General features: G+C 41.9%; 1 protein-coding gene across 33 annotated transcripts in view; it reads left to right on the top strand.

Moving 5' to 3' along the window:
• The window catches only part of ABLIM1 (actin binding LIM protein 1), a 216,647-nt gene extending 204,264 nt beyond the window's left edge, over positions 1 to 12,383 (top strand). For 27 of the 33 annotated variants that reach the window (XM_077930268.1, XM_077930273.1, XM_077930270.1 and 24 more), the window contains 3 exons: positions 1,166 to 1,230; positions 2,748 to 2,808; positions 3,328 to 4,561. In XM_077930268.1, coding sequence (XP_077786394.1) covers positions 1,166 to 1,230; positions 2,748 to 2,808; positions 3,328 to 3,365 — 164 coding nt within the window. In that variant the 3' untranslated portion in view covers positions 3,366 to 4,561. Of the gene's footprint in view, positions 1 to 1,165; positions 1,231 to 2,747; positions 2,809 to 3,327; positions 4,578 to 7,520; positions 7,602 to 7,716 lie in introns of those variants that run through there. The other 6 variants (XM_028730189.2, XM_028730180.2, XM_028730178.2 and 3 more) reach the window with 1 other exon arrangement.
• Positions 12,384 to 12,601: the final 218 nt, after the last annotated feature.

Here is a 12,601-nt window from a genome sequence, read left to right as displayed (position 1 = left end):
TAGCCTTTTAGCCTTTCCCACATTGGGAGAGGAAATCAGCATTGCCTCAGGGAGCAGGGCAGCACATTCCAAAGTGCTGGATCATAGAAAACGGAATCACTGGCTCACTAGACAGGTCGTATGGGCAAACTATGATACATTCCAGAGAAAAGACTGCATTTTATAATTACTGCTTAACCGTTTGTTTATAGGAGGATGTGTATGATTCTGTATAATTGGATTGTATGTCCTTCATGCACTTTTCAAAACTCTAAGATGGAAGTACTTGTGACAAAAGCACAACTGCTTACCTAGTAAAGGTAAAAGGTAAAGGACCCGTGGATGGTTAGGTCCAGTCAAAGGCGACTGTGGGGTTGTGGCACTCATCTCGCTTTCAGGCTGAGGGAGCCGGCATTTGTCCACAGTCAGCTTTCTGGGTCATGTGGCCAGCATGACTAAACTGCTTCTGGCACAACGGAACACCGTGACAGAAGCCAGAGTGCACGGAAACGCCATTTCCCTTCCCACCACAACGGTACCTATTTATCTACTTGCACTGGTGTGCTTTCGAACTGCTAGGTTGGCAGGAGCTGGGACAGAGCAACAGGAACTCACCCCAACGCGGGTGGCACTGTGGTCTAAACCACTGAGCCTTTTGTGCTTACCTACTAACTGGGGGCTTAAAAAAGAAGTGCATTTTAAGCAGCATAGAGGATTGTATACTCCCATATTTTTGAAGAGAAACAGAGGACAGGGAGCTTTGTGACCCCTGAAAATGGCTTTCCTTAAGACAGAAATGTAAGCAGGTGGGGGTGAGTGGGCTAGTTCCATCACCCCTCAGTCACCATTTCAATCACCTTCCAACTTCTAGAAGATGAACAACAGGGAACATTTTATAGCCCATGCAGCACCCCCACACGTTTCAGAATGCTGAACCTCCACCCTCCTGTCCCCTCCCCCTTCATAGCATTAGAAGAGGGATTTTGTTAAAACTAAATTCAATATAATAAGGCCAAGTTTGCTTCAAACTTATAATTTCAAGATTCCTTTTGGAGAAAATCTTGTGGGTTCTTTTAACTGATTTCTAAAATGTTCTGACTTTGACTTTTTGAATGTGTGTGTTATTGTTTCTGTCCTAACATAAATTGTTACGTTATTGATATTCCCTTCTCCCTTTTCTGTTTAGCTCCACATGCAGCTGCTTCCAAAACCTCTTCCCTTCCTGGCTATGGAAGAAATGGACTTCATAGGGTAAACAGTCAACATTTCTTATAAGACAGGGTCATATGTGTCGTTATTCTGTTATGAATTTCATGGAGTCTCTAAATGGTATTGATTGAAAGTAGGTGGCCCTAAAACCCTTTATCTGTTCTGGAGTTCAGGAAATGCAAGTGATTATAGATTCACGTAGCTTCCCAAGTATTGCTCTCTCAATGCACTCAAACAAGGATAGATACATTCAGAGTACTATATGCCATATTTCTGAACCATCCTAAAATAGTTGAAAGCAGATATAACTGGGCTTTAGTTAACACTACATTATCTCTCCATTTCTGAAAATCCTTAAAATAACAATGTAGCACAAGAGGAACACAAGGGGAATTCTTATGCAGTGGTGCAATATTAGAACCTGATGTACAGTGGAACCTCGGTTGTTGAATCCGTTCCAGAAGACCGTTCGACTTCCGAAATGTTTGACAACCGAGGTGCAAAGGGAGAATGTCAATTTCAATGGTGAAAATTGAAAAACACACCACGGAAGCCATTCAACTTCTGAGGCATGTTTGAAAACGGAAGCAATCACTTCCAGGTTTTCAACGTTCGAAAACCGAAATGTTTGGCTTCCAAGACGCTCAAAAACTGAGGTTCCACTGTATATTCTACGTGTCTCTTAAGCAATACATCAGATGATATTTGCTTCAACTTTTTTAGTGAATTCCATCCCCAAACTTTTAAAATATAGTTCAGAAAAACCTAATGCCGCCAGTTGGGTATCAATAATTTGATGCCTGAGTTTGTTTGTTTGTTTGTTTTCCTCTTCCCTCCCATCACTTTATCTTGTGTGCTGTGTTGTAAGCCTGAGTGCAAGCACTCTGTTATATTTATTGATTTGTAAGCTGCTGTGGAAACTTTTCTGGCTGAAGAATGGGTTGTACATGCTTTGAGGGGAAAATCAGGCCTGGCCCAAGATACTTCAGCATTTGAGGTAAAGACCTAATGAATCCAGAATTGCGCCCCTGGCAGCAAAAGTACAATGATCAATTGCCACTACTCCATACCCTTTAAGTAAAGGTAAAGGGACCCCTGACCATTAGGTCCAGTCGCGAACGACTCTGGGGTTGCGGCGCTCATCTCGCTTTACTGGCTGAGGGAGCCGGCACACAGCTTCCAGGTCATGTGGCCAGCATGACTAAGCCGCTTCTGGCGAACCAGAGCAGCGCACAGAAACACAGTTTACCTTCCCACTGGAGTGGTACCTATTTATCTACTTGCACTTTGACGTGATTTCAAACTGCTAGGTTGACAGGAGCAGGGACTGAGCAATGGGAGCTCACTGTGGCTTTTCACCTCTTTGGGATCTTTGCTACTTCTCCCCGCTCATTCAAGTGTTTCCTGTTTCACAGACCCAGTGCTTCAGTACAGTCATCTCTTCCCCACTACCCTATTTTATCTTCTTCTGTGGTCGGTTTTTATGTGCATATGCTGCATATTTTTGACGCCTCCAGATCAACAATGTGGTTGACGTGTCCATTTGTGTCTTCTTCTAGCCGGTCTCTACAGACTTTGGTCAGTACAACAGTTATGGGGATGTGAGCAGCGCTGCTCGAGGTAACATGATGAGAAATACGTTTTTCTTTTGTATGCTGCTATATCTGTAACCTATACGCTTGTGTTTTTGTGGCCTGCTTTTGTGGTTAGTCTATTCTCATAGCAGACAGGTGAACACCTTACTTATCCCTGCAATGTACACATTTTTGTTCTTGCAAATGAATCTGGTTCTTCAGCAGTGAGAACAAGTTAAAATAAAGAGGGGAATGTGTACATTAAAACCCTATTTTATTTTATGCATATGGATCTGTATTTTTGTCTGCTTGATTCTGATAATTTAGTTCAGTATTTCCCAAACTTGGGTGTCCAGCTATTTTTTCAACTACAGTTCTCATCATCCCTGACCTGCTAACTAGGGATGATGGGAGTTATAGTCCAAAAAAGCTGGAGACCCAGGTTTGGGAAACATTTAGTTGATTCCTGCAAGTTAGGAGCTCGAGGATTAAATGAAACACATCTTGTTTGGAATCCTAATCCTGATGCTGTTTCTCTCCCCACCCCATCCCCATCACTTTTCAGATTTTCAGGTACAGTACAGATTTTCTTCCATCAAGTAACCAAGTATCTAACCAACTCCATCGACAATTCATCCACTATGTGACTCAAGTCTGAATTTCCGCTACAGGGAAGAGTTTCTTAGCACATGTTTATCTGCATGTTTCATTTCTAACCAATGATGTAAACTTATATCACTGTGGAAAAGGGCACAGCTAACAAAATACCTTGCATAGGCCAGTTTTGTGACTTGCTTGGTAAGCTTTTGGAAGACTGACCTGAAAGCCACCTGTGGCAGTTGTTTCTCCATCAGGTTTCTCCTGATCTCTCTGGTTCCAAACAAGGGAGGTCCAGACAATAACTCTCCTCTTTCTGAAGCCATACCATCTTCCTATTTTCCACATATGATTCCCTGACCTTTCCTCCTTTGTATGTGGTTGTGGGCATGGAAGAAATAGCCAGCAAATGACCTCATATAACACAGACATGAAGATCCATTGATTGACCAATAAAAAGGGTGGTTGTTTCTTCTAAACGCCAGCCCTAACTCTAAATTCTATGTAAAATTCTTATGAAGAGATGATCTGGACAGAATCTTTATTGCATATTATGCTATTAATGTGGAAAGTCTTTTTCAGCCTGGGATAGGCAGGAACTTGCCATTTTACTGGGCAGATTTTTTTACAACAGGGCAAAAACCTCAGAGTAAAGTATAGCTGGAAAAGTAACATAGAAGATGACAAGTCAGTTCTGTGAGACAATATTGCCCGTCATTCCTCTTCCTCCCCTACAAATTGATTTATTAATACCAGACACTGGGGGGAAATGCTGTTGCCTGCTAGCCCTGTTTATAAGCTTCCCAGAGGCATCTAGCTAGCCACTCTTGGAAACAGAATGCTGGATCTGATGGATCTTTGGTCTGATCCAGTAGGTCAATTCCTTGGTCCTTAGAACCAGAAATATTCTCTTAACTTGCTACTTAATCTTTACTACTGGGAATGCTTTTGTTGGACACCATAGAAACCAGATTGTTAACTTGCTTAAGGAGTACTAATCATAGTATTCCATTGGCTGATGTAAAGATCTAACATGGGATCATAGTATAAATACATGTCCATATTCACCTTGAATGCCTTTACCCTTTCTATGTGTGTGTGCATGTAACCTGTGTGTCTGATGTTTACCTATATCTGATACAGTCCCTCCCAGATGGTCATGTCCCTGGAATGCGAATGGACCGAGGAGTGTCTATGCCTAACATGTTGGAACCAAAGGCAAGTGCAGACATTATTCACTTTCCTTCAAGACAGTGATGGTTTGCCTATGAAATGGTGGTAGTTTGTGCTTGTAGCCCTGTGGTCTGTCCCCCTCACCCCCCCAAAACGTTGCTCCTTATGTGCCAGCCCTATCTTGCTTTGGACTGTAGGACATATGTCATTGATGTATACAGGGCAAGAGCAGCTAATATTTCCTGGGGAATAGACAGCAGCGTTCAGTGAAACTTGAAACTGGTAAGCTTTCAGGACCAAGCTTCTGACAGCCACAGTAATAAGAACCCACAGGGCACAGTCTGTAACTGAGCAGTGGTGCCTACTAAACACCCCTTTCAGCAGGGAGCCACATCTTTACGTACCCCACCTCCAGTGCTTTTTTCCAAGAAAAATAGGTGCTGGAACTCACCATGAAGTTGTTACAGTAAGTCACCGGGTGACTCAAGGCAGGCCTAAACAGATGCCGGCTTGATAGAACCCATGTTCACCGCCTGCAGAGGTGCTAAAAACAAAAACACAAAAAAAACGACTGCAAACTGTCTCCCTAGCTAGTTTGGGGGTTTCCCCTCGTTCTGGTGCAGGTCAAATAAATGCACCTCCACTTCCCTCGTTCTCTTATATTCAGGCCCTCACACAATTGCACATAGGTGCAACGGTAGAGACCTGGCGGCAAAGCTTAAAGCCTGCTGCTGCTACACAAGGGGTTGATTGAAGAAAAGGAACTATGAATTGGCCCCACCCCATAGCCTGACCAGTCGCAGCTAGGAGCGACTAGAAGCTAGGTGGAGTCATGGATCTTAAGAAAAAGTGTAGACTCACACATGTTGGACTGCTTCCATTTTGGGCTTCTCAGAAGTATGTAAAGGCAAGAGGTGAGTGGGGAGTTCTGGCACACTCCTGCTGAAAAAAAACACTGCGCACCACTGATGTCATGTGTGACATCAGGTTAGGGCAGGTGGAGAGCCTTGCAGCAGAACCCCCTGCTAAACCTGATTAGGCCCACAGGTCATAAATTCCTCACTACTGTCATAATAGTTGATCTTTAAAACTATGGGGCTGTATCCAATGAACTTGGCCCACCAGCACAAGAATGTATGCTTGTGCAACATAACCTTCCGCCTCTCCTTGCCTGGTGCTCCCTAAATCTCTTCTAAGGGATTCCTCAACTCTCCAAAGCAGATTTGGGGAGGCCATGTATGGAAAGTTTATGGGAGATGGGAGGTTTAGCATAAATCCTTGTACTGATTAGATGCGTTAGCTTGATGGCAACCAACCTGAGAATTCTGCCCAATTTTGGACTCAAAATATTTTTTAAAGCACTTAAGAGCACTACTCTGTGGTTTTGTAAAATATAAGAATATGATTAATGACTTCAAAGTTATCAGCAAAGTTTGTGGAATTTTGGCTAATTTTGTTACAATAATGTATGTTAGTTTTATGTTGCATTGTATAGCATTAAAAAGATGTATTTAAAGTTATATAGTAAAGTGAATTGTATAATTGTCATATCCCACTACCAATTCTCTTCCAAGCTGTATATAAAGTACACATCATTTAAATAATTACAATAAACTAAGTGGTATATGTTTGATGACTTTATCTTCTTTATTGTACTTCTGAAATCTTCATTAGGTGTTGCAGCTGATAAAACAACTAGCGGTCTCAATTAGGTCCCACCATTTTATTGACAGTTTTAAAAAATTGACAAACGTCTCTTACGACCTTCAAGGAGAGGAAAATTGGGCCCTGATCATTGGCATATTCAGCCAGTAGCTCAGATAAAGAACTCGTTTAGATATCTTGATAGAGCTAGAAAGGACTAGAAGTTTCATTTCCTCCTACTGGTACACCATATTCTGCATTATGGAAAACCTGATTGACGTTTGCTCCAATTGAGCAGTAAAGAGTAGGTTTTCCTAGGGGAAAGCATTGGAACAAGCAGAAGTGTGGACAAAACAATCCCTTCCTTATGCTGTGGTGACTGGTGTCCGTTGGGGGTTAGTAGGGTAAAAAGGGAGTCAATGGTAGATAGAGCTAGAGCCAATGACAAGCAGAGCCAATTCTAGTTTTGTCCCTATACCTGTTTGCTCTACACATACAAAACTCAAACTAAGGAGGAGGAAGGTGACAGCCAGTGTATTAGTTGTAAGTAAGAAGGCAGGCAAGTTGGGGCTGACTGGGGGCAGACTGAGGTTGGTGGGACAGTGATCCATTTAGCAGAATAGACCAACCTCTACTGCATGGAGCTGGGATAGGTCAGTTGGTAGAGCACAAGACTCTTAATCATGGGTTTGAGCTCCATGATTGGCAAAGGATTCCTGCATTGCAGGGGGTTCAAATACATGACCCTCATGGTCTCTTTCAACACCACACTTCTATGATTCTATGTCTAGTATAAGAGAAACTTGTCCACCATTACTATCTTCTAATCAAGAAACAACTATTAAATTGCTTAGTAAATTCCACAACACAGAAAACCACTGAATCAGCAGAACAAGTTAGGTAGCTAGCTTTGGTGAATATGTGAAAAATCAGCTTCAACTGGACAGGACAAGGGTGGAAGAAAAGACACATGATTGAGATACTTGTTCAGACCTAACGATTGTACCTTCATTAATGAAGTAGTTATTTTTCATGTGAACAAACCAAAATGGGTAATGCCCCCATCAAGGATAATCCAGAAAATGAAATGAATCCACATAGATTTTTAGTATAATGTTGTGCAAAAATGAACTGGTATAGACATCCTGCTAAGTATGATTTATTTATTTTTTAAGGAACAAAGGATTCAAGGAAACAGTGCACATTACACTCAAATACTTAAGGCAGCTTTTTAGTGAACTTGAAGCTGTCTGCCAACAGTGACTGCATTCTGCTTGTGAGCTTAATGGTGTATTTTTGGGGTGATCTAAATCTACATAAATGCTTCTTGTATACCATTAACAGATATTCCCCTATGAACTGCTCATGGTGTCCAACAGAGGGCGAAGTAAAATTCTACGAGAAGTGGATAGAACCAGGCTGGAGGTAAGAGAATATCAGACTCCCCAAACAGATGTTTGGGCTAATGGTTTTTAAAGGATACAAGTCTCTTGTTTAAACATTTGGACTGATAGCTGCCCTTTTCCTTCTCTTCCTTCAGCGTCACTTAGCACCTGAGGTTTTCCAAGAAATATTCGGCATGACGATACAGGAATTTGATAAATTACCTCTCTGGAGACGCAACGACATGAAGAAGAAAGCCAAACTCTTCTGAATCCCATTCTCTCCTTTGGAGGGGAGAAAATACCACATATAGGATAATGTATCATACTTAAGTTCAAACGCTTTTTGGAGAGCAACCACGAGAGAGAGAGAGGGGGGAAATGGGGGTTAAAGGGAAAATCTGAGAAAGGCACCTATATATTCCTTGCAGTTGTGCAAAGGCCTTTCAAGCTTGCCAGAGAGTTGTGACCCAAAAATGTTGACGTTCTAAATCTCAGCAGTGGTCTTTATGCATTATAAAGTTTTTACATGGCATCAATACATAATGTGGAGCTGCTCTGCCCTCCCTCGTTTCCCTTCACTTTTATTTAAAGGTCAAGGGGCAATGCTGATAGAGCCAGGAAGTGCCAATAGGATGCCAACCCACAATTACGTCGTCATGGTCTCTCCAAGGAATGAATGACTATATTCTGTAGCTAACGAAGGAATCCTGTGTAATATATTTATCCTTTGGGCACAGCCATTACAATTAATTGGCCTTGCCTTCAAATGGCCTATTATTGTTGCAGTGCCCATCAGCAAAGCAGGCCACTGAGCCAAAGTTCTGCTGCATACCAGCCAAATTTTTTGCAAGGAAACTCCCAGCTTGCACTTGCGCACATCTGCTAGGAATCTTCAGAACAAATTATCTTATTTTGTTGTCAAGTCTTCTCTCCTCCCTTTGTCCGGCTTTAAGCGAGTTTGCTAAGTGTTAACAAGAGCAGCAAGCCAAAAATGAAAGAGTTGGTTTTCTCGTTCTGTGTTGAGAAAAGTATTTCCAAAGTGAAATACAGGTGTAGGCTTAATTCAGATGCTACTTGTGCCATGTGGCAATCTATGGGGCATGGTCTAGCCACATGCTGCTTTGGTAATGTTTCTAAAGGACTAGTATGTGGGCTCTTGCAATTATGTTGTTGCTTCCCATGCTGTCACCACCTGTTATGATGTCTAGCAGATGGGAAATAATCACATCACCCCTGCAAAGATGGCTCAACCCTGCAAACATCAATAGTGTGGGATGGGACCTGACTACACCAAAGCAAGTTCCATCCCATTACAAAGGGAATGACTGAATCAGGGCTACTGTCGCCTATACCAGCATACATCCACTGGCATGCTGTACAGTTGAACTCCAGAATGTCTGTGACAAGAAAATGATATTTAATCCACTTTGTAGAGGAGATGCTATGAAACATGAATTTTGCTGCTAAAAAATGACAGATCAGCCACTTTCTTGGATGCTTTGATGACACAGCACACTATCAAGTTAAGTAATGGCCTGATTTGCATATCATGCTAAGCCAAATCATGGCTTAGTCAGTGCAACTGTACATATTCCCAGAGAGGAGACTGCAGTGACTTTGCTCCTCCCTAGTCCTTGTAGTGCTGTGCTAAGCTAAACCTTGCCTTGGGTCATCTGAACCCAGGCTCGAGGTTTAGCTCTCCTGAGTAAACCATGAATCATAGGGCAAATCTTGGTTGCAACTTCTGGTTAAGTCTGGAGTGAGCTAAACCACAAGCCTGGGTTCAGACGACCCAGTGAGCCATGCCTTTGCTTAGCACAGTGTCGCATGGCAGCAGGACCATGGAGAAGTGAAGCACTCCTGGAGCCCATGCATCTGGCTTAGCATGACATAGGAACCAGGCCAGTGTTTGATTTGGTTTCATTCAGGCAACTACAGGCTCACCCATAGTTAGGGCGCTTGGGTTTTCTTTTTTTGTAATATTTCAAAGCTGCAGCCTAGGCTATTTGCTTTATTTATCCTCAGTGCCTAGAAGGAGGAACGCCTAAGACAGTTTCTGAATTCAGTGATGCTCCCTCATCTACATGCAGTCCTGAGCATTGTGTGAAGTGGCCCCCGTCTAGCAGAACTGCTTAGAGGGCTGTGCATATTCTGTTCATTTCAGAACAGTTAATAACATATTTTCACAGACTCCAGAGCTATTTCTTGCCAACAGTAGGATGCACTTGATACATTTATCTTTTACTTTGAGTGGTGATTGTTGCCGTTTTCACTGTTGTTTTCAATAGAAATTTGACACTAGCACGTCACTTACAGGGAAATACTATACATGTTTACTCAGAAGTAAAGCCCACTGTCTTCAATGAGACTTCCTTCTGTTCAGCCCCTGAAGGATGTCTTTGAGGGCAGGACATTCAGAACTTCCTGCTCTTACATTTAAGAGCTCAGCAGAGAGAACCGTTTGCCAAAAGGCGTTATCATAGAAGCGCTTGATAGGTTGGTCATCCAAGCCCATATCCTCATAAAAAGGATCTTTCATGCATCATATATTGATTTGTAGAAGAACATGTGGTAAAATGCAAGCACATGTCTTTTGTGAAAGTCTGGTCAAGTGGTGAAAATAATCTTACCACAAGTCTACACCATAACTCTGGGAAGCAGAGTGAGTGGTAACATTTTCACCACCACACTGATAAACCAGCTTATGAAGTGGCTCCCTGGTGAAGTCATATGCCAGATCCTTTATCGGTTAGCAGGAGGAGAGTGCCGGCAGCAGAATAATAAGGACCCCAGCTCTGCAGGGGAGGTTAGCCATGTTATGTGGAAACCTAAACATCTCACCCACTAAAATCTGTCACATATCCCACATGATGTTGTAGCAGCATTAGGATGCTCCAATAGACTTTCAATCCATATTTGCATTATAGTAACACTTTCCATCATTATATTGTGTTGACTCATTAGTTCAAACTCACTGCCATTTACAATCAAAAGAACATTCTGGATTAATGGCCTGCAATAGGCCACACTGTTCAGTGGAGGAAAAAACGGATATTTGTACCAAGATCAGACAGTGGTTTGGAAGCTAATCTATAAAGGAATATATGGGCTGGCTGTTCTATTCCTTATTCCTAGGCATGCTATTGTCACTGCCACAACATCCAACATCTCAGTGATTTGGCTTTGCACTTCCCTTCATGCTACCGCTTTCCAGCCTATTTCCTCTGGAGATACATTTCTCTCTGTCTCACAGAAAGGGGCACAGATAGTATATCTTGAATGCAGTGAAACAAATTAACCAACTTCCAGTCCCACCAGCTGATTTCAGCACTCTACACATTTTCTATACTGCCAAGCATGGCATCAGTTCCCAATTGTCTCGTACGCTGAGCAGACGTCCCTCAGCTCAGCGATTAAGAGAAGCTAAAAGTGTGGGTGAACCACTTGTTGCATGGTTTCTACCTGGAAAACATCTCATGTGCCCTCTAAACATGTGGGGAACCACTATTCTGTAGGCTCCAGCCACACAGAAGAATGCCATGTCCTAACAGAGCGGGAGCTTCCTTTTGGTGCTTAACTAAGGACATTTTTCTCTACCCCAACCCTTCTCTCACACATTTCTACTTCCTGATCCCAAATTCCATCTACTGTAAAGAATGCAACATTTTAGTTGACATTATTTTCCAAATATGACAGTCTCTTCCTAATAAGGGACTGTAGCAATAAGTAAACAAACAAATAATTTTTTTTCAGGTGTTGTTTTCCCAACAGTTCCTTGGGGGGAAGCAATGCCAGTTGAATTTCTGCCTGAAATATAGCTGCCCCCAAAAGTGGCAAATCTACAGAGGCCCTTCTTGAATTCCTGCCTTTGAAAAGGTGGCCAAATAAGCATAGTTTAACCCCAAATCATGACATAAGAAATTAATGTGGGTTTCAGGTAGTTTTGTGAATTTCTTCTTTGTGCAAAATGCTTTCTAACGGGGCAGGCAAGTGAAATCATGCTCATTATTACATCTTGAAGATGTTCACCCATGTGTCAGAATGATAACACTGCATAAGTCGGATCATTATTTTGTAGGGACTTCCTTCCAAACCTATGAACATTAACAGGAGGTTTGGTAATTAACTTCAGCAGTATAAATCGGTGGCAAATTCATACTGCTCTTTGCTCCCAGGCCTGGTTCTTCAAGGGTAACAGATACTACTTTGCATTGCCTGTTTTCCAAACTAATCTGTCATTGAAGCAACTGGCACAATCAAGGTCTGATGTAAATCCCATGGAATTTGATGGAAACAGTCACAGTTAGGCTATTTCTCAGCCAGCAAGGTCAGAAAAGAACCTTTATCAACTGTTGTGTATTCCCATGACAACACTTTGTATTGTTAATGACATCATTTGGTGCAAAATAGTAAAAGTTGCTAACAACCCTTGTAGTGAGGGAGCCTTATTAATATTCTGTAGGAAGATTACTTTAATGAGATATATTTTGCACCACTTTGATAAGTTTTAACTGCAAGGTTTTTAATTACATGATTCTTCCCTTTCCTGGGCAGCCAATTTCCAGAATGCAACCAAGTAGCCTTTTTCAGATTATTTCCGTTAAGTTTGTTTGTTCTTCCTCCTTTGTTGTAGGACAGCTCTGATTTGGAGCCTCTGTTTAAGAGAAAAAAAATCACCAATACCTATCTATACTGTTAAGTCTGCTTCTTCTGCAAAACGAAACATTGGCCGTCATTGCTGTTCATCTCACCCAACCACCCCACTATAATCTACATCACTGTTGTACTCAAACCAAGTAAACAAATAAAGTTTTGAACTTTATTCTTATTGTGCTCTTTGGATATTTTGTTTCATGTATTTAGTTGTGTAATGTTCACCCTTTCAAAACCTTGATATAAAACAGATTTTGCACTGATGGCAGATGATGTACTTTGGGACAAAGGGTTGCTTTTTATCAAATGTTTACAGGAAGACAGAGGGCATTTTGGAAGTGGGACAGTCCTTGGTAAAGAGAGGCCCTTCATGGCTACAAGCATTAG

The sequence above is a fragment of the Podarcis muralis genome, chromosome 6 (genome assembly GCF_964188315.1).
Source record: "Podarcis muralis chromosome 6, rPodMur119.hap1.1, whole genome shotgun sequence".
NCBI classification, from domain to species: Eukaryota; Metazoa; Chordata; class Lepidosauria; order Squamata; family Lacertidae; genus Podarcis; species Podarcis muralis.
The sequence above is the reverse complement of the archived record's forward strand: the minus strand, read 5'-3'. Positions and strand labels throughout refer to the sequence as shown.